At 39.7% G+C, this 26072-nt stretch overlaps 1 protein-coding gene across 2 annotated transcripts in view; it reads right to left on the reverse strand.

Annotated features, from left to right (window-relative positions):
• The window catches only part of Prkcq (protein kinase C theta), a 118064-nt gene that overhangs the window by 42932 nt on the left and 49060 nt on the right, over positions 1 to 26072 (reverse strand). For both annotated transcript variants that reach the window (XM_005320297.5, XM_078023179.1), the window contains exons 3-12: positions 24912 to 25111; positions 21387 to 21447; positions 16219 to 16381; positions 15103 to 15134; positions 14921 to 15006; positions 11658 to 11787; positions 7326 to 7435; positions 6283 to 6400; positions 4900 to 5060; positions 1503 to 1676 (exon numbers count right to left, since the gene is read on the reverse strand). In XM_005320297.5, the coding sequence (XP_005320354.1) occupies positions 1503 to 1676; positions 4900 to 5060; positions 6283 to 6400; positions 7326 to 7435; positions 11658 to 11787; positions 14921 to 15006; positions 15103 to 15134; positions 16219 to 16381; positions 21387 to 21447; positions 24912 to 25111 (1235 nt within the window). The remainder of the gene's footprint in view (positions 1 to 1502; positions 1677 to 4899; positions 5061 to 6282; positions 6401 to 7325; positions 7436 to 11657; positions 11788 to 14920; positions 15007 to 15102; positions 15135 to 16218; positions 16382 to 21386; positions 21448 to 24911; positions 25112 to 26072) is intronic.

Raw genomic sequence — 26072 nt, forward strand, 5'->3', positions numbered from 1 at the left:
CAATTCTGCCTCCTTCTGGCTGTAAGAAAGGAGGCTACTTTCTCTTACACAGCTTCTCACTACCCCTTTATTACTTCATGCTTTCCCGCCTGACTCCCCTCACCTCCAATCCACTGCCCAACATCCTTTTTGCCTATTCAAGTTCTGATTTCTTGTTTCTCTTGACTCTGGTACTTGCAGTCTGCGCTCTGATTTAATATTACACTCTCAGAAGTATTGGTCCTGCCTCTTAATGGAGTATGACATTTTCGAGGTCAGGAACTATATTCTGTATTTCTGTATCTTTCACAGAGCTCAGGAAGCATTTGGTCATGGTCTGGTTTCCCCTTGTTCTATGATGTATGCACCATACATTGATTTGCTCATTAGACATGTGTTGAAAATTTGCAGGGGCTGGAGAAGTGGTGATGGAGTCTAGATCCATCTGCTTCTCAGGATTGAATTTCCACTAATTCTTTCTGTGGCTGAAGACACTTCAGAGGCCCCAGTTTCATGACTTGAAATAGAAAAAGGAAAACAAATCCCACCCTTTGTGCTCTCAGACCTTAGCTACAGGGTCCCACATGGGTCTGTTTATTATTCTAGGGTCTGTAGAACAGGGAGAGGGCAAGGAGGAGTAGAAAACTTAGGAGGTATAAAATCATGCTTGCGTATGAAGGTACATCCCTGAGGATGTTCCTTTCAGTGTTATTTATATTAGAGCAAAAAAAAAAAAAAAACAGAACAAAGAGTTAAGAAGTGTTCTAATTAGATAAATTGTGTTGCAGAAGATATTCACAGATGTGAGGAAATAAATATAATGAAAGTGTTGAATACTTAAGTTATTGAATGGTAGGTATTTATGGTGGGTTGCCATTTTTATTTGAAGACATCCATGGGAAAGAGGGAGAAACGTAGAAAGATAAACTTTGAAGTATGAAGGGTGTGATTATATCCAAGTGGTGATTTTTATCAATAATTTTCTTTGAGTTTATAAACATTTTCCAAATTCTCTACAATGATCTTGAAGTCAAGAAAAAAAAATCATTTAAATTTGTTTTGTAAGGAAGAAGGAGACCAGGAGGAGAGTCCCATGGCCACTTTCTCTGCCGGCCTTTAAGAGAAAATTCTCAAGAGCACATGCACTTAAATCTCTTTTCCAACTTTTGTCTCTTTAAATATACACACGGTAGATGAACCAAGTGTCACATGTTCCCCTTCAGGTGACTGACTGCTTAGAAGCCTGGTTGTTATGTTAGAGCAAATTCTAGAAAAAATGAGTGAACCAACAAACAGATCCAGAAGGAAAGGCCCTTCCCAATAGACTACATTAAAAAATCAGAAGTAATATTTCCACAGTGTTTAAAAGAGATGAGACTTTTCTGGATGGATGGGGGGGAGGCTGATTGAAAGGTAAGATAAATATAAACCAACCCCCCCAGGTCTCCAAGTGAGGGGACCACCAAGGTATCATCCTTGGGACAGGCTGGAGGAGGAAGAAGGTGTCTGAGCAGAAACCATACCTTGGTCTGGAATGTACAGAACATGTGAGTTAGAAACGGATGCTCCCAGGCCAAGGACAGGACTCTCTTTTCTACCATGGTACACTCAACATCATCGTCCATCAAAACCACATCCTTCTTTAAGGCTTTTATTGCGAAAAATTGATTGGTTTTCTTGAACTCTGCTAGGAAGACCTAGAAGGAAGGGGAAGAAGGAACTTTACTTTAGAATTTGGATTTCCACTCATTGAAGAAGCCTCAAAGTGCCAAGAGAGGCCTGTGCTAGACAGGAGAAGAGGGGCCTTCTCCAATTTCCGCCCGTCCCGATAAGGTGTTACTGAGACACAGTGGACCACCTCACTGGTTTAGGGATATCGCATCATGGTTTCATTTTATCTTCATGTCTTTCCAAAGGTTTCACAAAATTATTATGCAATTAAAATGGGCAAATCCCAGTGCCTGAAAAATTCTATTTAAAAAAGAATGCCTGACTATCCAGGAACCCAAATGTGGGTCCTGAGAGACCAAATACACATTGAAAGAAGAAACGTGGAATACTGGACAGAACATGGCTGAACTTGAAGCATCACTGAGAATCCACACAAATAAGCTATTCCCTTCAGTCAGCTCTGAAAGGGAAAAGAGAACACTTGTGGGATATAGTCTATATGTACATCAGAAGGATATAGTCTATATGTACATCTGATCACACAGAAACCTCAGGACCTACTATGTGTCAGATAATCTGCTCTATGTTTTATTTAATTTTTAGCTTTTAACATTGCAAGAGAGGAATTGATAATTGAAAAACACCGAGTTCAAAGAATCACTTAAACTTGCTCAAATTTGTGGAACTACTCAGAGCAAGATACAACTCCAGAGTCTGCTTTTTCCACCCGATTTCACATGTTTTTATGTCAATGGACACCAGATGGCATACAACGGAAAGTTAGGACAACTTTAGATTTACATATGAATAAGCAAAAAATTATTGGCAGTCATAAGAACATGGCGTTTGGGTAAAAAAACCTCCAGCTCTGGTTTTGTTTCATAGATATTTGCTGGTTGTGAAAATATGGGCAAAGCAATTCACCTCTCTGGGGCTTCAGTATTCTAACCTGTGAAAGAGATAACAATTGTGGCATTTCCCATTGTACAGGACTACCATGGAATACAAATAAGATTCCACACAGGAAAGTAATTTGTGAACTACAAAAACACTCTCTCTAAATGAGAGTTATTAATAGCACTTGTCATTTGTCTCTTTTTGCTGACTTTCAGGGAATGCTGAAGTCAATGATGCTAAGCCAGAACTGATAAAACGAGTGTCTGGAATATTAAAATAACATGGTGCAGACCCATCACTTTGTGGTAGCTAGCTTGATAGAGGAAGTGGGCTTAGATGAGATTTCAGGAAAATGAATGGTGTTTACAGCCCCATAACACCAGCTGTTTGTTCTCCTGGGCTTAAAGAAAATAAGAACATGAGTATGGAGGTCAGAGATTGACTTTTTGGTGAGAAACCATACTTTCCATACAGAAACAAAATCAGAGGAAACACAAGTTTTGGAGTATTCTCAGGGTTGCAAGAGCTGTCTTGTTTTGCTTCAGTGTTTCCTCGTTCTGTCCTCTTAGGGTGCAGAGCCCCAGGGTCCCAGTAGAAAATCAGGCACCCAGCCTTGGAGGTAGAGAAAGGATACCCAGATTTCCAGGGTGTCCCTTGGGATACTTCCCAAGACTTGCATTTTAACTTAATGTCTTTCTTATTAACCTTGTTCAAATGTACAAATCCACAAGGGAACAAAGAAAGATAAACATTTCATTAACAATTTAAAGTACTCTTTTAGTAATTGCTTCTTTTAGTAAAACATCCTAAAACCAACCATAAACTAGGAAGCTGGAAAGGTAATTTTCATCTATATAATGTGCTTTCAATTTTTGGTAACAGGTTATAATTGCACATTAATTGCTGCTAAATTATAATAAAGACGGGCTGTAAAATTGCCTATTACACCCAGATTAACACCAAATGATTCTGTTGTGGTTCATATGACTTCAGAAATGAACTAAAAGAACTCATGGATACCAGCTACAGTTTGCAGAGCAGATTTTGTTGAAAGACAATGTACTTTATGCTTAAACCCAAACCTAGTAGAGTACAATATTATTCAGCTGTGGTGAATGCGCCCATGCATTTTAGTTTGTTTATTTTTAAATAAATCGGGTACATTTTCCTGCCAAAGTCTGGTGAGCAGGTGCTGAGTTTGGCTACACAAATTCATGGAACACTAGTCCTTGGTTAAAATTTTCCTAGGAGTTGCATCCAAGAATATTAAGCAACCAGGAGTCTTATTAATACATGACATATCCTGAATATCTAAAATTACCCCAAATTCCATGTCCTGTGGCCATCCCTCCTTACAATTGCTAGCTTGAAAATTCTCAATTGTTACTGCTAGTCAAAATAAAAGTTTTAAATTATGTCTTGTTCCTCCTCCTCCTCTTCCATTTTTCCTCCTTCTCTTTTCCTCCTCCTCCTCCTCTACTTATCCTCAATGAGAGATAATCCATAACCCTAGGAAGGACATGAAGAGGGACGACAGCCTAGTTATGGGCTCAATGGTTCCTTTTCCTTCTTCCTATTCCTGTTACAAATTCTTGACCCCTAGATGTCAGAATTTAATCCTATTTTGAGGTAGGACAGTTAAGGAGGAAATTAAGATGAAATAAGGTCATTAGGTAAGCTCTACTCCAATATAACTGACTTTCATTTGAGAAGAGGAAACGTGGACACTAAAGGCACAGAGGGAAAATGATGTGAAGACCCAGGGAAAAAACAGCCACTACAAGTCAAAGAGAGGTCTTGGAAGAAACAACCCTGCCAATGCCTTGATCTTGGATTATCAGCGTCCAGAACTCTGAGAGAATACGTTTCTATCGTTTAAGTTGCCTGGTCTGTGCTATTTTATTACATCAACTTGAGCAAAATAATACAAGCCTGAAGACATTTGGGAGAGAGAAAAAAAAATCACATACTGAGCAAAGCAACACTCCAGGCTGGAGTTAGAAGCATTAGAGAACAAAACAAAACAAATAAAAAAAGCCACGTGACACAGGAAATAGTCAAAGAGCCTTTATATTTCTTTGGTGCTCAGAGACCTCAAACTCACAAGCATCTGGGGTGTGCAACCTCAAAGCAAAGTGGTCTTTGGGACAAAGACCCCTAGGAAGCAGTTGTCATTGCCCTAGTGTTCCCAGGACCCCATTGACTCACAGATCTCCTCTCACAACATACTGGAACGTTCTCTCCACACATCCACACACTGCTGGGTCCTAAGAATTCAGTTCCACCCACCAGGAGCACTGTCCCTTGGTCCCTGGAATCTGCTGTACAGAATTCCACAGTAGGGTAGCATACCTTGCCAAAACTTCCTTTCCCCAACATTTTGTGCAAGATAAAATCCTCAATTTTTAGTTTTATATGCAGAGATGGTCTTTCTGTGTTCAGTTCAGGTTCTGGATGATGGCATATTTTCTCCGTCCCATCCAATGGAGACTCCCAGGAGATTCCCTGAGGCTCTGAAAACGGCAAGCCAGTGGATAGGGTGAACATGGAGTGTCACTGCAGTTACTTAGGGTACCTGCTTTCTCTTCCACTTCCCATTCTGAGGCTCCATCCACAATAACTGGGTGGGGAGCAGAAGGGGGCTTCTACAATTCAGGCAGTTTTAGTAATTCTCTGTGTGACAGTGAGGCTGGCAATTGGGACTTGGAATGTCTCTTTACCTAGACGATGGACCAGAAAATGGTTTGACTTAAATATTCCAACAGAATATCACATATGCAAAATTAGCAAGCTGTTAATAGTGTCAAATCATGGACAAATAGGGATTTTAATGGAATTTGAGGAACAATGATTCTCAATTGTTTTGGTGGCGCACAGGCATAGTGGCATCAAGTTCTATATATCAAAGCGAGGGAAGAGAGAATGGAATTTAGCAGATGAGTGAAGACCTGATCTGCACCATTTCTTGCAGTCTTCAAGTCAAGATGGTGCTTACATTGATCATCCCTGGGATGTGATCTAGTTGACTGCTTATAGATCCTTCCTAAATCAAATTCAAACTTTTCTTTAATTTTTTTTTTTTATCTATTTAGTCCCTACTCCATAACAGAAGAAGTGTAGAAGAACTTCTTTGGAAACCTTCCCCCATAACATTACTTTAAAGTATTCTTTCATATTATCCCTCAAGTCCAAGGAAAATCTTTTATAATGTTTGCTGAAACTATTTAGGTCATGTGGTTGTATCCTCTCATGAGCTACGTTTGAATGCAGGCTTCATAAACTTTCAAAATAACATAAATGTCAAGGACTTTGGGCCTGGTCTTCTTTTCTTTTCTACCTTTACGTATCACAGAAGAATCTTCTGGACATAAAATAAAAACATCTGTGATATTTTCACCATCATGCTTCACTGTACATTTTATTTCTGTACAAACACTTAACACTGACTGAAAGGAACATTCTAGAATCCTAAGGAAATATTTATAGTGGTTTCTTCCAGATCTATCCCATTTCCCACCTCCCTAACTCTCACCTCCTCACAAAGGTGTGCTGGTGAGGTGAATTTTGGTTTCATTTCTAAGAAGCAGGAACGTTGGTGGATAGGTCTGTAATCTTTACAAAGAAAAGGATCCCCTATCAGACCTGGTAAACTGAGAACTTCAATCCAGAGAGTGCAGGTTAAAGTTGATGAAGATAAGGTATCAATATGGGATAGGAGATCACCAAAAAAACTACCTCTTTTTCCAGGTGTTGGTAAATATGGTGGCCTTGCTTCATTTTTGATGGAAGATGGGAGACCAATTTCAACTGGACCGTCTCTGAAGATGTGTTCTGAATCTCTTAAGCAGCGAGCCTAGATTACAAACAGAGAGTCAGGCCACCCACTCACCCACAGTTGATGGGACGGCTCACTCGGCTGTCTACGAAGACCAAAGTCACGTGAGATTTCTTAATGCACAGAACAGCCAAAACTCCTCCCTTCAATGGTCTTTTAGGATTCCTTATTGTGTGAGAGCTTATTTAACACACCAGCAGAATGTACATAGCTTCTTTACTCTGGGATCTAAATGGAATCACCCATGCTCTCTACGTCACTCCATGACGCATAAGAAGAGCTCAATGGAAAAAGAGCATACAGAGTCAATGCTTTGCTTTGCAGAGTTTGTTCTATGACAAAGGAAATTCAGTGAAGCCAAGGAGTAGGTGACAAGGCAAAAATTGTCCTGGATTCAGTGCTCTGAGAGAATTCTACAGATGATTCTAGTAAATAAGTATTTTCTTTCAGGCTATTACATAATCCTAATATGTAGGTATAGAGCTGGTGATCAATGCTCAATAATTTTAATGAATTTGTTTCTGTCCCTGCTTTTTGCAAGAAAAAAAATTAAGATCTTATAAAGATCCACACAATATAAATGCATGAACTCTCTAAAGGGGGCGATATGGTCATAGAGATGGAAGTTAGGGGTAAAGAAATTTTCAGAAATACATTCCACAAATGACAGTAGAATGAATTGGACATAACTTTCTTATGTTCATATATGAATACATGACCAATGGAACTCCACAACATATACAACCATGAGGACGGGAAATTATACTACTCCACGTATGTAGATATGTCAAAATATATTCTTTGGTCATGAATTTCTAAAAAGAACAAATAATAATAATAATGAAGAAATACATTCCGCAAAGTCCTGCAGAGTGGCTATGGGTCAGAAAGCAGAGGACGGGAGCTGATGTGGGGGAGCATATCAACTCCACACCTTCCCCACCTGTTGGGTGCTCTCAATCATTGCCAGAGCTTCAGCCATTAGCTTCTGATTGATACCACAGAGGTTGGCGACCTTTGTCTGGCATCGGTGATGGACATTCATGCCACATGCTGAAAGGAAGAAAGTGGACAGTGAGCAGGAGGGAAAGAACTGACCCGGGGATGGGAAATGACTCCCTCTTGAGGAAGAACCAGGGCCTGTCACTAGGGAAGAAGGTGAGTGGTCAGGACCACAGCTCCAGGCACAAACTGATGTTGGTTCTCCCTGACATTCATGTGAAATGCTGAAGGAGAACTGTCTGCCCTGCACCAGGTCCAGTCTGAGCTGGTGCAACCCTTTTCCTAGCTGGACTCTGCCCTCTAGGCAGTCTCAGCCTGTACAATGGAAACTGAGAGAAGGTGTGTGTGTGTGTGTGTGTGTGTGTGTGTGTGTGTGTGTGAGAGAGAGAGAGAGAGAGAGAGAGAGAGAGAGAGAGAGAGAGAGAATGGTGGGAGTGGGAGGAGGAAAAACGGCCCAAGACCATGTGCTCCCATCAGGGAGAGGTGTGGTTAATGAACTAAGAAACTTGGTGACAAGGAGCTGATGGGGCCAGGACACAGCTCTGAGTCCTGGTTGATGGGGGACAGCCAGGATGACTGCGTCTCCTGTAAACAGAACTGAGGGCGTGGTTGAGCAGGGGCCCAATGGACTTCAGGTCACTCACAGGAAAATATAGCATTTTATTTATCTCTAAAATTCATTTGAGGCTACTAAAGTGAAGTCCTTTTGTTGGAACAAAGAATAACCAAAAAAAGGCTGGAACATTTAAGTCTTAAGGTCCTTTTACTTGTCATCTTATTCCCTGGGGATACTAGAAGGCAGTTTTCTATAGAAACCCAGGACTCCAGGAAGCCACACTGTTTGACATCCCTAGAGCCTGGCCAAAAGACTTAATGAAGTCAAAGTGCCTCTTCCCGTCTCCTGTTCATGTCCCCTGTCCACTTCTGCCAGGCCCTGCACAGTATCCTCCTTATGATCCTGTCCTCAGGATGTCATTTTTCTAAGGTCCAGGAGCTTCTCTACTTTGATCAAAAGCCCTTCTGAGAGCTCGGAAAATTCCACCCTGTGGCCAGAGCCAAGGTGAAGAAAGGCTGAGGTTTAAGAATGTCCAAAGCTAACCCGACCTGGTTAGAAGAAATCAACCCACAGGCATCTCCAGGGCGATCATTTCACTTTCTAATTATGGCAGGCAAGTTAGCGAAATATTATTTGGGGTTTCTTTTACTCCTCAAATGGGTTTCCTTCTCTGGTTCCCCCTCCCTCTTCTTGTTGGGCCACCTCTGGCAGGAAGCCAGGCTATATTATGTCATTCATTGTCTTAGGATTTGAGTGAGTGGGGACTGAAGGCTACTGGCCAAGTATCTCTGAGAAGGAGGAGCCTGAGCAAGTGTCTGGGAGGGAAAGAGACTATAAGAGGCAAGTGTACCTACACTTGGGATAGGAAGAGGAAGTAATTGTAGATCCAGGAACAAAGACATACTGTTTGCTGGCTTGCAATACCAAAGGAGGTGGCACCTAGAGAGTGCATCCAGAAGGACTGGGCCCAAGCATTACAACCTAATCTTTGACAAAATCACAAATGCTCCATGAAACCACAAGCTTAGTCACTGTGGGCTTGGATGGGGATATCAACTGTAATAGCTGGGTGGTAGAGGCCATTACCTGGTGGTTTTCAGGTTCCTACGTACATGAATCCCCAAGTCTTGTGCCATGACAGGAAGGACATAGGACCCCAATAATTATTAGAGTCCCACTTAAGTGGATTTCAAGGTCAACGTTGAATTTCTTGCACACATGAGTTAATGGCTTAAATTCCAGTCTATGATAGTTACAGAAGGTAGCTCAGAGAAGAGGGACCAGTGTTTTCCTTCATCTTTGTAAGTCACATAAGACATTATTTTGATTTTCTAAAGAAAAGGAAAGAAGTGGGAAATATATGATCTCTGGAGGGGAGAATAGCATGTGTTGGTTGCAGCTGCAGGAGTGGACACTGTGTGACCTGACTCTACACAAGTCACCTGCTCTGTAAAGGCTTCTAGTAGGTACAAGGTACAGACCTAAGGTTCTATATAGATGTCCAGATCTGAGACCTCACGAGTATTCTGAATCACGAGTCCTAAAAGCAGCACCATAAAGGACCAACTTCCACTTTCTGACCATGCAATCCTTCTTGGAGTGTGTGTGTGTGTCACATGCCTGTGCATGCCTGCACAGGAGCACTTTTAAGTGTGTAAAGACAAATATTGCATGATGTTATTGATTTTAGAAAACTCAGATTTTGCTTTTGAAAAATCATATATATATATATATATATATATATATATATATATATATATATATATATATTTACAAACTCCAGCTGATAGAACTCTAGTCTCACATACTATTTGGTTTTGTAAAAGTGTCTAAGTAGGACATTTTTACAATAGAATTAGGCAATGGGACCTATAAAATCATGCAAATGTTAATCATATCTGCTTTTTGGAACATTATCACGCCAAAAGCTTAGCATAGTGATTGCTATCGAGTGGGTGTTCAACAAATACAATTTCTCTTTCATCTTTACTACTTATGCCATTCCATTGACATATACACTAAAAATGTAGGTGACATTGTGACCTTCCTCACCTTGAGTTTTAAGTAGCTCACACTTCCTCTTATAGTGTAAAACAAATAAAACAAATAAAACTTTAAAAAAACTACAAACTATTACTAGTCCCAGGGCATATGCATAGATATAGCCACAGAAATCCATCTGAAGCAAAATCTTTTATAAATTTAAAAATCTTTAATTTGGTTAAGATGGCTTTTATGGTGGTGCTCCAAATTCTGTATCGTTAGAATGTCTGCATTGGACCTGTTTAGGAGGTGTCATCAGGGTTTGACTTGGGTGGCCCCAGCCACCATCTTCTTACTCATCAATGCAATGCAAGGTGAGATGGTAAAACTGAGATTGGTACTTGGCTCCTTAAAATTGTAGCTAGGTCCATGCTTGTCCCAGATGGGCACGGCCATGAAGAAAGGCCATTGCTCCCTCTGTAACATCATAAATCTTTGTTACTAACCTAGCAGGTGGTAACTGGATCTCTGTGGGCGCAAATAGTTCCTTTTGATGACTATTTTCATGGGAGTTAATGTGGAGGGGGAGAAGACAGGATAAAGGCTAAAGGGAGTCCTGCTTAAGAAGATGTATTCTAAAGAAGCAAGGGAAGGATAAGGTAAAGGAGGAGGAACAAAGAACTGGAGAGGGAACAGAGTAAAGGGGGATGAAGATAAGGGCCTATGGAGGAAGGAACAGTTTAGGGGGCACTAAAGGCAAGAATGGAAAAGAAATGGGGAAGAAAAGGGGAGGGGAGGAAAGGGGAGAGGAGAGGGGGTATAAGAAATGAGGGAGGGGAGCTACTTGAAATGAAGGTGGGAGGAGAGAGTGGGGAAGGAATAGAATGGAAAGGAAAGAATGTAAGAGAAAAAGAACAGAACAGAGCAGAGGGTGCCAGTGTGAAATAATGCCAAGGAATCTCTGGGGAGGTTCTATACTCTGTGGTCAGCCTGCCAGACCTGCCGTGCCTCAGCAAGTGGGTGCTCAAGCTCCCTCGAGATGAAACCTGACCTTGAGATGGGCCAGTGAGCATGAGATGATTCAGGTTTCTGTTTAAACAGTTGGGATAATGGGGCATTGCTTTTCACCTATGGACTCTTCCATAATTTCCTATATAATATTTTGCATACCCATGTATTCTTGAATATGTGTATAGAGAAAAGCATGTAAGTGGCATTTTGGAGCTATGAAGGGGCTTGACTACCTGTGACTACCTCTGGCTGGGCACTTGGAGTTCACAGCAGTGGCTTAGGGGTAACTCAAGAGGAGTTCTGTGCAGGACCATGCATTAGCTAAATGGATGCCTGCGTTCGTGCCTTGGTGGCATGACAGATGGAGTCTCACTAGACCTGCTAGAATTGGCCTGGCTCAGTCCAGAACCCACAAGGAGATAGCAGGGGATCAGTTGGGGTGAAGTGGAGTTTTTGGTTAGAAGGATCGGTCAGAGGAGAAATGCTATCTTTATTTTTTTACCCAGGGCTATGGTATAACATAAATCCATGGGGCCAGGAGCCTTCACCTTGAACCTGAGCTGTTGTGTGTGTTTCTTGGAATATAAAGATGAGAGTGTGGCAAGGTAGAATGAAAAGAGCAGCAGGGGCCTGTTGTCCCAGGAATATGTGTTCAGATCACAGCCCTGGCAGGCCCGTGCGGAAGTCAGTCATCTGCCTCAGTTTCCTCCTGCTGGGACTCACCGTCACACTTGAGGCCTTGCCTTGCCAGCCCCCACAGTAGAGTCCCACAGTGCTCACAGAAGGTTGGGCTCTTGTAGTTGTAGACTTTAAATCTGTGTGGCATGTCAATCTTGAATCTCTCCTTGTGAAACTGAAAGAAAGGCAGAAGGTGAGACCACACAGGTGTCCCTGGGCCCTAACTTTCGATGCCCTTACAGATGCTTTAGCATAACTAACAGTGACTGTAAAGATACCACAGGCCCCATGTGCCTTTTAACCACCATGTCAGACTTTCCAGTCCCATTGGAAGAAGGCAGAGGGCGGTGGCTTTTTCAGGCCAGGGGCAAGCTTGCATCTGCTCTTGTGGGGACCCACAGATGACATCTGAAGCATCAGCAAAGACGGATCATTTCAGTAAGAGGGGAGGGAGGTTATTTATCTCAATGAAAGTAAGGAAATGCTGCTTCCAGTTAAACAAAGGAACCTGCCCTTCCTGTTTTAATATAAATATTGACTTTGCTTTTTCAGTCCAGAACTAGTGCTTCACTTGGGGGGGAATGTTACAAAACGCTGCTCCTCTGGCGGAAGCAGGGGCTGACAGCGTGAGGGCCTGCTGGGCACAGCGTTTTCACACCTGTTCTTCATACTATGAATAGTTTATGTTGCCCCAGGGATTCGTGAGCCATTGGGGTTAACAGTGATGCTCATGATTTGAGACTTTCTAGAGAAGCCAAAGGCATGAAGTAAAGGGAATTGGCATTGGGGGGGTAGGTGGGTAGCAAACTGATTGGATCACACAAAAAACACATCCTGGGAGATTGAGATGTGAATTTTAGTCCCTGCTCTGCCACTTACAGATGAACATGGACCAGTGAAACTTTTGAGCCTTAGCAGAATTATTTGTTAATATGGGATCATTCCCTTCTAGCTCTAAATTTTAGAGGAAATTCTTTCTGGAAAAATTCACTTTGCCTTCTCTGTGCTTGCCCCTCTGCTGGAGAAAATGAGACGTCAGGGAAGGTTGACCTTGTCAAACTCGTGGACTCTGAGCTCTGCTCTCCAATCCTGCTTTGGTCTAATTGTCTTGCTTTCTCATCTCTAGGATGATTAGTTTCTTCACATCCACCTGTTGCCCCCTCCTCTTCCTCCCTCCACCCTCAGACTCCACTGAGGACACAAGGGGCTTATGGGGAGCTCCCTGTCTACCCACCAACTGCTCTGCAGACCTACCCTCATTGGCATAAACCTTGTCTGACTCCCTTTCTGTTCAAATTGGTGACATTTCCCTCTGTCCATCAAGGACCCGTCTCCACATGGGCTGGGACCTCTTTTCTTCTCTTAAGTAGACTTGACTACGTTTTTGCTTGTCTCTCTCAGCTTCATCCATCTCTCCCTAGCCATGGAGTATCTCCTGTGCCTGGTTGTCTCACTTCCTCTCAGCTACTGGATGGTTAGCAATCTTGATAATGATAATATTATAGCATGGTTGTTTCCACATCATCATCTTCCAGTCACCTCAACACAGCCAGTTGGGTGAACACCTCCGCAACACCTCAGTCATTTCTCTGATCCACATGACCAGATGCGGATCACCACATGACCCTTATTTTTGTCAACATCTTAACTGCATAGAACACAGCTGCCCCCTTTTCTTTTGGGCTCTGTAATTTCACACATTCAGAAGGTAAGAGAAGTTCTCTCTGAACCTGGGTGTTCTTTCTATCATCCATCTATCTATCTATCTATCTATCTATCTATCTATCTATCTATCTATCTATCTATCTATCTAAATTCTTTTGCAGAGCCCTCTTCTCTTTATTTCCCTCACTAGGTGATCTCTTAGGCAGCTTAACATCCTGTCTATGTAATAGTCACTCACAAACTTAGGGAGTTGGACTCATGTGAATCCCAAGCTAATAAAAATAGTCCATCTGACATTTCCACCTGGATGTCTGTAGGAACCTCAGATGCACTGTGTCCAAAATGGAAATATTCATTTCTCTTTTCAGATTGCTTCTTTGGTTCTTACCACACGGCCGTGGTTCTGTTGCTCCACCTCAGGCAGAAGCCAGACCTTGGGCATCATGCTTGTATCCTTCACCCACTCTTTGGGCAAATCCAGTATTTCTATTATCTCCATATTACCTAATACTCTTCTCACTTTCCTCTATCTTTGTGGTCACCATGCTGGTGCAACCTCCCACCTCCACACAGTCTGACCTTCATATCCCAACACATATCTCCCCTGTGCATCACAACATAGACTCCTAGGACACGTCACATGACAGTCCCTCACTTGTCCAGGGTCCAAAGAAGCCCCACATGCTAGATCCTGCCAAGGCCCCCAACTTTGTTTTCCATTCTCTCTAGGCCTTGCAGCTCTAGCCATACTGACTGATTTCATTTCAGTTTCTAGAATATGCTAGACTCTTCCTCTGCAGAATCCCCAGTCTGTCTGGAACCTTCCTCCTGCTGTTCACACAATGGGCTCCTATCAGCTCTCAGTTTAGATATTCCCTCTCTGGGGGAGTTTACTGACCACTCAGTCCAAGTGGACCACCTAATTGCTCTCCATCCATATATCTTGTTTGCTATCTCCATGGCACTTAACATAAATAAAAACTAGGATAGCTCATTTATTATTTGTTTCTCCAATTTTGCAGGAAGTCCCTAAGGGCAGCACCATGGCTATGCTGTACGTCATACATAGCGTAATATCTTCCACATATGAGATACTCAATAAGCACTGAATGAGGAAGAAAAGAGTAGATGAAGGAAGTCAACATATTTCATAAAAATAGGCTGTTTGACTTTCTAACTCAGGTTTCCTTCTCCATGATATAAATATCTAACTTGTCTTAAGACCATACCTCAAAGTTTATTCTGAAAGAAATATTTATTTCTCATCATAACTGTCCTTCTCTTACTATCTCTTGCTAACCATATGTATATATTTTATAATCATTTGTCTTTATTGAATTATTAACTGTCATTTCTAGTTCTAGATGCCACAGGGTTGGTTTTGTATAATTAAAACTATGCTTTGGAGCACATATTATTAATTTTTTTTCCTGGAAATTAAAATTCTTATTATGTTTTTCCTGTTCTTACCTAGTTTTGGTAACTTGGTAAAAATCTCATTGTTGAAGAGGAAAATGTTTTAGAGAGATTAATTGATGTTTATTTCTAGGCTTAAGGATTCAAGTTTAGGAATTATCAAAAAGAATTAGCAGGCTGTAAAATTTAATGTCAGGATAAAATCATGACGCGTCAGACGTACATACCATGGTTTCTCGACTATTGATGGCTGATCCTGTGCACTTAGCTATGACTTTATCGATACACTTCTTGTGAATTGCTGCATTACATTCTGAAAATAAATAATCACAGCATAAGATTTTCAAATGTCAAAGAGCAATTCAATAAAATGAACATCGACAATACAACAGAAATCCTTCTTACTTACGTCGACACTGGTAGCCCTGTTTGTTCAGACCCCTGTAATAAAGCACACGACTGACTTATTTGGATGTTCTCATCAATATCAGCATCAGAAACATTTCAGAGGCCAATGAGAGTACATGGTTTCCCAAGGTCATACAGCATTTCTCTGATCTGTAGCCCTGGTGAACCATTTGCCAAGAGTGACTTTTTATTTTAAGCTGCTTGGTTAAAAGTTTGATAATTCAATGAAAAAGGAACTGGTAATTTCCTTCATTTTTGTATCTTACAAGCAAATGAGGAGATGACCATGCTTGATCAAAATGCATCACAGGATCCTAGTGGCCAATTTCTATGTCTTATACTTAAAATCATTATCTCACCTTACTTATTGCTTCACTTATCTGTTGTTTTTGTTTGTATATAGATGAACAAAGACAGCTGTAACGCATTTTATTTCCTCTTTCTGAGTGAGAATATAGGCAACTAACAAAACTTGACATTAAGGCTGGTTCCTGAGTAGCACTCATTATCAGAAAGGAAGGAAGTTCAAGTGATTAGAGGAAAACAGGCTAATGAAAATCCGCCCCAATCTGTTTGACCTTTGGGTGCCCTGATTAAGCAGGACTTGTGCATTAACAGATTCTGCAGTAGCCCGAAGGGAAGAGCATCCTTTAATAGGCACAGATGCTGAGAACACAAATAGGAGTCAAGTCTCCACTCTACCGTAGCCTTTCCCATGTGGTTACTGGGGCTTAAACTGCTCTCTGAGGCTGTTAAGACACCCAAGAGCCACATTAGCAGTCAAGGCATTCGTTGCCATGGGAAAGAGCTGCCTGTTGCATATAGCACCCGTGGCGCTGGGCTGTTGAAGTGGCAGAGGTTTGTCAAGCTGGAAAACTGCTCACAACAAAGATACCACCCTCTTCTGTTCCTTCTGTCTTTCCCCCAGAAGCCTCCCATTCAGTCAGAAACTAGGGACTTTTGCCTGAGTGGCCCTTGCTTGGCAGGATTCCCAGCGGCTCTCATTCAGGACTTGCTCCCACTCATGCCCCTACAGCAAAGCAGACACAACAAGCCTGGTGGATTCAGAGGATGCAACAGAATGTAAAGCTTGGAATTAAACGTGGGGTTACTCTACCAGACAAATTCGTGGCAGACAGAGCAAAACGTGGGTTGTGGGAAAAAGGTGGCAATGAATTCGTGGCACTTGACATGGTGGACTTTGGCCTGTTTGATGGCTCCTCGGCGGTGATGCAGAGCAAAGAAGCCTTCGGCCTCAAATTCACTCATGTCTTTTGTGTCTGTAGAGAGAGAAGAGGGGACAAAGTGAAAGTTTTGCTCTATGCAGGGCATAGGTAGGTGGGGAGGGTGGGAACTGGGTGAGGAACAGAAGTGGACAAACATGGACCCCTGTACTAATAAAACCCCAGGTACTTATTAAGGCAGGTTAAATACTAGGCTTTCTTCCTGCTTTCTATACTATAGAAACATCACCCCATGAGTTCCTGGAGAATCACAGTGAAGTTGGAATGCTGGCTCTGTCCTTCACTGTTCTTTGACTGTGTTGAGCTACCTTCTTTCATTTTTTTAAAACAAGAAACTGGAACTTTCAAGTCTGTCTATAATTCTGAAGAACAATGGGGTTACTGACAGAACTTGGGAGCAGCATTTCTGAGGGGCCAGGATTCTTCACACCTATTTATAGACAATGTGTTTTGCTTTGGATATTAATTGTCCCCTAAAAAGCTCATGTGTTTGTGAGGGAATGTTCAGAGGTGAAATAATTAGATTATAAAAGCTGGAACCGAATCAGTGGATTAATCCATTTGATAGAATAATAATTTGATTGAACCAGGCAGGCAGGGAGAGGCTGGAGGAGGTATGTCACTGAGGTATGTCTCAGGTATGCCTGAGGTACGTCTTTGGCTCTTCATTCTCTCTTTCTCTCCTCCTGTCCTCACTTACTGGCTGCCATTAGTTGAACAGCTTTCCTTTACCACACCCTTCCGCCATGATGTTTTGCCTTCCTTTGGGCCCAAAGCTAGGGAGCTGTTCAGCCATGGACTGAGCCCCTGAAATTGTGAGCCCAAATACACTTTTCTTTCCCTAAGTTGTTCTTGCCAGATATTCTGGTCACAGAGATTGTCAAATATCCGACAAATACCAAGGTTACCATAGACCAAAGGGAGCTGTTCAGCCTTTTGTGTGAGGACAAAATAACTTTTGGAGGGTGTTTATGTTCTAGTTCCTAATGGCCACTCTGATCTGATAAGCTAGTTATGTCTACAGTGGTCAATGTGGCAAAGGCCAGAAAATTAATTAATGTCATTTTAAAAAAATGTTTCGGTAATCCTGTGTATTAGCTAGTTATCTACAGCAAATCATCAAATTCTTGTATATTCAGTTCATCCTGAGCTCATGGATATTGGTGAAGTTGCTTTGTGTAGTCACTGTCTACAGTGTCCCTTGCCAGGTGACACCTTCCCAAAGGCTGAAGTGCTCTAAGATGGTAGAATTCTGAGAATACCCAGTATGTCCCTGCTGAAAGCTCAGGAGACCAAAGAACACCAAATGGCAGTGGTGGTTAAAGAGCACAGGGAACACTCCAGCAGGTGAGGGAGAATGACAGGGTGAGCAGTAAAGAAAGAGCAAAAACACACCATCACCAAAATAAGCATCACAAAATGAATGATTATAATGCCTAGAATCATAATTTTATAATAGCTTGAGGATTTGGGATAACTTACTTTATTTATTCTGTTTGTATATATACACAAATTGAAAATTAGTGAGAATAAGGGGTTCATTATATTTCAAAAGTATACAGAGTTAACAATATGAAAACTAAAGTACTTCCATTCTGGCTCAGCAGTGACAGAGATCTGACAATACACTTGAATGTCCCTGCCAAAGTCCCATTCTAACAGTGTTTGGGCCAGAAAACTCTTGGTAGACAAAGGAGGGCTGTGTAGGTGGAGGCCTTTCCCCAGGAATCCAGCCAAGTCTCAAAACACATTTTAGGACTCACATCTTCCCTACAATGGTTTACAGGTCTGTTTTATGACAACCCTCATTTCCTAGACCCAGAGAATTCCAGATTATCCTTTAAACAGCTCTGCAGATGGGTCATAATATTTTGCCTAATACTTTAAGGCTAGGTAATGTGGGTTATTTTATTTGAAACTAGGATGAGAATAAGTTAGGCTTAGTGAATGAGAGATTAAACTAAGGGTCACTGAGTTAAAGTAGAGAAAAAGTGATTCTAGTTTAGAAATTTAAAAAAAAAGAGAGATTTTTAAAAAGCAAGACTGGAATGGTCTGTGTGGAGAGCCTGAAGCATTATCTTAAATATCTAAGTTCTTTACCCCCAACTTGTTTGCCTTTTCCTCCTGTACCCCAGTCTTCACCAGTCCTATCATTATTTTCCCAGTCTAGCTACTTTAAGAAATATCTTCAACATTTTCTCTTCATTTACCTTTCATTTTAAAATAATTATCAAGCAATACAATTCTACGTCTACAATAGGTATTCCCTTTCATGAAATCTTGCTGCTATCTTTTATTCTTTTCAATTCTTTTATTTTCTATCTATAGCCAAACCCCTAGACTGGATGCTTACCACTTTTCCAGAGCATGAAAAAAATTTTATAGGCCCCAAATGTTTAAAAAAGAGAAAGTATACTCTTCCCATTGAGCATGGCTCAATCTATGCACTGCTCTCTCAAGCCCACCAACCTCAGGGTTAAGACTTCCTGCTGATTTTGGAAGGGCCAACTGGTGTACCAAGGCTGGCTTCTTCGAACCTCCCTATCCATGTCATGTTTTGCTCAAATCTTCACTTTTTTTTTTCCCTCATAGAAGGATTTCTTCCTTCTCTGAAAAATCTCAATTCTGCTTCTTCCTAATTCTTCAGAACTTTCTGGAATAAAGGCAACCCATACTGATCTCTTGGTTAATCTGTACTTAAATAAATTTGGAATATAATTAATATAATGGTTTAATCTGCACCACTTTTCTAATCTGGGTTTATATTCCCTGAGTGTAAGATCTGAATTCTTTAGAAAACTCTTTCTTTATACTTATTTTATCTTATTTTGGTACTAGGGATTGAACCTAGCCGCTCATGCTAAGCAAACCCACCCCACCAAGCTACATCCCAATCCAGAAAACTATTTCTTAGATATAAAAACAAGCATTCTTAAAAGAGAATGACATCATATATATTTTATCTTGTTATCAACAAGGGATTATCTAATTAGTAATTCTATAATATTGGTTGTTAAAAATTAAACTTTTCTGGTAAACAAAAAATTTGGAGATAGTGTCTCAATTTGAGCCTAGATACAAAAAAAATTTAAATATTATCAAATCTTATTCTTAAAAACATGTTTCTGGGTTTGTGTGATTATTATTCATAAAATATTGTTGTTTTTGCCCCACCTGAATTTGCTTCTTTCATTCTAATAGAACACTGAAGTTCTGTAATAACAGGAGGAATGTTCATGCAATTGCATCTCCAAGCAGGAATCTGTAAATTATTTACCAAAATTACTTTCAGTCCAATGGAGGACTTTTTTCCACTTTACACTGGACTCTGTTTTGAACTAAGGGGGAAGTATAGACTTTCTTTTATTCAAGGAATTAAATGTTATTGGTATTTATTTCTGTACTTTCACTTATTATGCAAAGAGTCATTCAGGTACACCACGCTCACTCTATCTCATTTAGCCAACTCAAAAACAGTGTCATTACATTCACTCTATATCTTCAGAGTCTGAGGGGCTGGGGTGGGTGGAGGGGAGAAAAATTTTTCCTCCTCAGTAGTTTTTAAATTTATTTTTAAAAGAAACCTTATTGTAGAGAATTTCATATTATGCACAATTTCTATAGGTGGTTTTCAATTCTCCAGCTTCAACAGTGATCAGTTCAGGGCCATTCTCTTTCAACAGATCCCTGTCCATCTCCCTACCTGTGCAATGGCTTATTTTGAAGTAAATCTATAGCATTTCAGCATATAACTATAAAAGAGTAAGATTTAAAAAAACCATAATAACCATAATATCATATCACACCTAAAAAATAATAATCATGCCTCAATATCATCAAATACCCAGTGGGTATCCAAATTTACCCCGATTGTGTCTTGTAGTATTATTCTTTCCAATGTATTCTGTTGAGTCTGGACATATAAAGAACTATATGTATTAGGCAAAGGCACTATAATTCTTTGAACTAAAACTTATTTTTTATTGGTACAGGATGAGAATTTCTAATTCAAAAATATAAAATCCAAAATATTTCAAAACCTGAAACTTTTTGATCATTGATAAGATGGACCATGTGGAAAATTCCACTCTATGAAACTGTATCATGCACAATATTATTAAAAAAGATTATATAAAATAACCTTCAGGCTATGTGTGTAAATTGTATATGAGGCATAAAATAATTTCCTGTTTAGACTTGTGTTTCCATCCTTGAGATATCTCATTTCAGATATGCAAATATCTCAAAATCCATAATAATCCCAAACTTGAAACACTTCTGGTCTCAATCATTTTGGATAAGGAATACTCAATCTGTAGTTAAACTGATTTTGTATATTTCATTAATTAGTCTTATCATCAATAAGTTCCCAGTTCATTCCAAGGTTTGGGATTTCATGAAGAATAGCATTTGATTCATTTAAGTAGCACAGACAGGCTGTTACTGGTACCTAGCAGACTGTGCTTGTATATTTAACCTCTGTGATCAAAGACTGTGTGTGACATGAAACCGAAACTCTGTTGCAATGCATTATTTTCCCTTTTTACCCTTCCTTGTTCCTAAAAGAATGTGAGGTGCCTAACTTTAAGCATTAGCATTTTACCACTAGTTTTATGGAAAATATTATTGGTTTCTTACGTTGTATTCTACTGTGATACCTTTTTGTAGAACACTATCATATACAAACATTATATCCACCCATAGCAACACATAAAGACAGCCATTTATACTTATATTAAATCTCTAAACTTAAATAAAGACAGATTATAAAAACACTAGGCATATGAATTCATAGAATATAAAAATGCTGTAAATGTTTTATATTCAAATGATACTTATTTTTGTATTTATTCTATGTTTATCTGGTCTGGATAGTTGTTTTCAGTTCATGCCTGAGCACCACTGGAAATTTTAATAAAATTCCTTATGTTTCCTTTTCCTCCTCATTCTTTTCTATGATCATTGCAAAAGTAAAATAAGTTGTACTTGAAGAAGGCCATGCCCTCCTCACCCCCACACAGGAAGAAGAAATGTCACTTGCCACTCATTTCCAGAAAGTATCTTGCATTCATTAGCATTCGTCCTTGAGGTTTCAGCTCTAACTGGTTGAGAGAAGGAGAGAAACATCAGTCAGAATGTGAAGCCAGCCCTGAGCTCAATGACATCATAACTGGCTAGCTGGGTGATGGCAGGAGATTCCCAGTGTAGAAACAAACATGGTTTTTCTCACATTACTCCTTCTCGTTATCATCAGAAGAGGGGGCAGCTCTTGCCTTTATCCTAACACCGCCCCTTGGAGATGCATTACTTACTAGATATCATTGCTCATTAGAGATAGAAATTTACATAAAAAAGAAACAAAATTCTAAAACAGATTCTATTTGGTTTTCTTGCCTTGTGATGTTGTTCATTGAAAGAACTGCAAGAGGGCACGTGTGGGTCTTAATCATGACAAAAGTGCCTCAGATTCCAGTTCTAGCTCTCTTGGAGGGAAATAGGTCTTTTGGGGGAAAGTTAAATCCTGTAGACCCTCTTCCCTTTACCTGGGATGCACATCTAGGTTAACCAGTGTATTCAGTGGCAGCAGCTTTCCTCTTTGACAGAGCAGAAACTGCTTCTTTGGATACTGCACTAAAGGAAATTTTAATCAGATTATTATGGGAAGGGATTATTATATATAATATTATTATATTATTATTATAGGAAATACATATCTATCTATATATATACACATAGATATGTATTTCTTTCAGTACAGAATCAAGTATTACATAGTGGATATATGCATTATACTGGATATGTACATATATGAAGTATGTATATTTTAAACTGGATTATATATAGTATATGTATAATATATGTATATAATAATATAATAATCATTTCCCATACCAATCTAGTTAAAATATTTATATATTAAATGTAGATATAATGTATACACATAAGTACATACCAATCTAATTAATGTATGCAATATATGCAACATGTACACATACAATGTATATGCACCATTTTATAAAGGATCTTATGTAATGTGGGCACATACAGGAGGAAAAAAGGGATAAATCTGACAACATAAGTACTATTAAAAACATATTAAATCATCATACTACACCATTAGTAGACTAAAAAAACATAAGAAAGAAGATGCATCAGAGGTTGTTATTGATCATCACGTCCATGGGTTAACTAGCATAAGTGAGAAATAGCAAGAAACATCCTGTTGAATGTAGGGTCAAATCTGAATCTTTGCTAAATAATTTCTGGGCCGCATGACCCTGTATAAGTCACTATGACTTAAAGATCTCTGGAAAATGGACATAATAACAATATCTGAATCACAGCATTACTACTATTAGAGTTTTATGATAAAACAAAGCTTGCACTACTCAGCTAACTATAAATTCTCAAGCAAGCTTAAAGAGATTAATGGAGAGAGAGAGATTTTGGGCATCAAGTAGAGACACCATTGCTCTATGGTTTGTGGAATAAGAAGTTAAATGGAGAAGAGCAAGGAATGAGAAGCCCACCCAAAGGAAGTGGTGAAAGTCAGAATGAGGTGACCACAGCATCATCAACATTCAGGAGGTAGTAGTGATGGAGGAAATCCAGTCAGGCAACTACTGGAAAAACAATACATATAGAAAGCCATATTTTATCACGTCTTGGGGAGGGAATTGGAAGTGACCATGCACAGGGTTGCAGCCTTGGGAAAGCAGAAGGCAACTGTCATTATGCTTTTAAAAACACAACAGCATCTAGGGAGATGAAGGCTAAATTTGAAAAAAAAATTGTTTTTCAGTAGAGAAATTTTAGGAAAGAAGCTCATAAGAGAAACAAGGGGAAATGTAAGTTCAAAACAATCTGTTGGCCCTTAAAAATAAAAGCAGACTAAGAAATAATGGGGGGTGGGGGTGGGGCACAAAGTTTAAAAAAGGAAAATGTTTGCAAGTTAGTTAAATGAGGCCCTTAATGACACCATATGCTTGTGTCCAATAGTCCTTGACTATAAGGAAAGTAAAATATCTGATAAGAGGAAAATCAGCAAAAAAAAAAAAAAACCTAGCCACAAAATCAAATATAACTTGGAGAGAAACAGAAAGGCAAACCTCATATAAGTGCAGCCTAATTAATAAAAGGGGGAAGGAAACCCTTCTTTATCCTTCCATTCATTGAGAAAGATTCTGGAATAGAATGTTATTTTAAGAATTTGAAAGTTGGCAATTCTTACCTTGAAAGATAATTAGGTACAAAGTAGAAAATAAATGGGAAGGGGGCTAGGGGAGGGTTTGGTAGCTTCTCTCTTCTTTCTCCTGGTCATGTCAAAGTTCCTGTGTTTCAGATCAAAACGGAGACCCACATCTCACCTGGTTTGTGCAAACTCCTTAACACTAGGACAAACATCTGTAACACTGTCCAGCTCTAGATTTAACCTTTTCTTGCTTGCCTAAGCAGGTACCCCAGGATGCTTTTTGTTCCATGATCCCTTTCTCCAAGCTGAATGCAGAAACACTCAATAGATGCTGCTGAACTACATTACCTAAATATATCTAAGCTTGGGGACCTTTAAAGAAAATCTTGGCATATACTATATTACTTTAGTGGCAAAAGCACAGATTTATATGCTTTTCTTAAAACTATGTTTTTGTTTGTTTGTTCAAGATAAAAAAAATATAGGACTGATACAAAAATGTAGTGTAGGCTTGTATCATTCCCATTTGAAACCTGTGACCTAAAAACCTTTTGGGTGTGTTTCTAAAATCTGAGTAATAGCAAGAAGCAGAAAAGCAAGATTCTCTTCTTTGGCATAAATAAAAAAATATATTTGAAAACATTTTTTGGGTTTTGAATCACCCAAAAGCAGTTTTTAATGATTTATTTTATGTGCTCCAGAAATTTTCATTAGGAATTTTTATGCATTAGGTTTGTTTGTTTATTTATTCATTAGTTCTAATCAGTTATACATGACAGTAGAAAGCTCTTTGATTCATTGTACACAATGAAGAATTTTTCACTTCACTGCTTGTGCATGTTTTTTTTTTTTTTACTTTTTCTTTGAACAATTCTAAAAATTTGCTAGCCAGTTATAACCTAGTTTTTCCAAAACTTGGTATGTTGATATGAATTGTGTATGATGCACTTCTTTGTACAAAGTAAGTTAAGTGACTTCATGATGACTGAAAAAAATTTACAGGGATCTGCAAAACATGGATAGAGGAGACCAAACACTTTGTTCTATATGCTCAAATTCAGATATCTTGACAAGCAACAGTTAGATTTCCCAATTAAGGGGACTTTGTGACATTCCCATGCTTGCCCTAAGAGTTGCAAATCCATAAGAGTTTTTCATAGCCTAAGAGACCGTCTTCATCTTATGCAAAGATTGGAATACATCAATATATTCTATAGTCTGTCATGAATTATCACCAATGAGTAAGTGGTAGGGAATCTGTTTACCTAAGACCAGTGTAATCCTACCTTCAGGATGACGGAGAAATTTTGAGTTAGTCATCAGCTAACATAATGGGTGTACACTTTAAATGAAGCTCATGGCTCTGACATTTACCCATATTTCCGTCTTCCCATTGTTCTTCCTGCATCTCTCGGCCAGCGAGTACAACTCTACGGTGGTTTCAGATATAAGGTCCACATTTTTGCCTTTTACAATGATCTGCATTACTCGTCCCTTGTTGATATGCGCATCAAAAGTGCTGTCCCAGGGAGGGTACATGGTTGGCTTTTTCTGGATGTACATCTGCCCATTTTCTGGGGGAGGAAAAAAAAAAGATATGTTCTCATTGGTCCTTTGAACAGCTTAGGAGAATAATTCAAGTCCACAGTGATATCCTTCCCTCTGCTCCCTGGGATACGTGATTCTGTTGTGAAGACAAAAACATCACATAATCAGAACAATCTAGGGCAGAATAAGACAAGTTCCATAGTCTAGTTGCAAGATAATACCAACACATTAGCCTTCAAAGTCCAATGTAGTTCATGCCTTAGACTGGAAATGTTCCTTTCAGCAGTTTGTTGCTTCACTTTGTGAGTGAAAATCTGAGAAAATAAATATTCAAAAATTGTATCCCTTTTGAGACCCTCCTTTGTTAACCCATGAAGACTTCATCATATGATTGATTAATTTCTTCGACTTCTCATAAAAAATAGTCAATACAAATTTGCTATATCCATCTGAGAGACTCAGTGCCATAATTTAAGTTTCTAATGAGCGTTCCTTGGAAAGAATATTTAAAATCTTCCATTTGATATAAATGCACTGAGACAATAGCCCTGGAGACATAATGAGGCATTATTTCCTTCTCTAATTCTTATTTATTTATTTATTTGTACCAGGGATTGAACCGAGGGTACTTAACCACTGAACCCCATCCCTAGTCCTTTTTATTTTTTATTTAGAGACAGGGTCTTGCTAAGTTGTTTAGGGCCTTGATAAGTTTCTGAGGCCAGTTTTGAACTTGAGATGCTCCTGCCTCAGCCTCCCAAGCCACTGGGATTACAGGCATGTGCCACAGTGCCTGGCAGCACCTTCTCTAATTCTTGAATGAAGGTATGTTTTTCATTCACTATGTACCCTAAGTAAAACCTGACAGGCACCCCAGCGAGGTGGTGGACTTGGTCCATGAAGCCTGCAAAGAAGACTATGGATGTGAGAGTGAGGAAGGTAGATGGGAGGACGTCATCTTCATGGTAAGGAACAGGAACCACGGCC

This window comes from Ictidomys tridecemlineatus, chromosome 10 (genome assembly GCF_052094955.1).
Source record: "Ictidomys tridecemlineatus isolate mIctTri1 chromosome 10, mIctTri1.hap1, whole genome shotgun sequence".
Lineage (NCBI taxonomy): Eukaryota > Metazoa > Chordata > Mammalia > Rodentia > Sciuridae > Ictidomys > Ictidomys tridecemlineatus.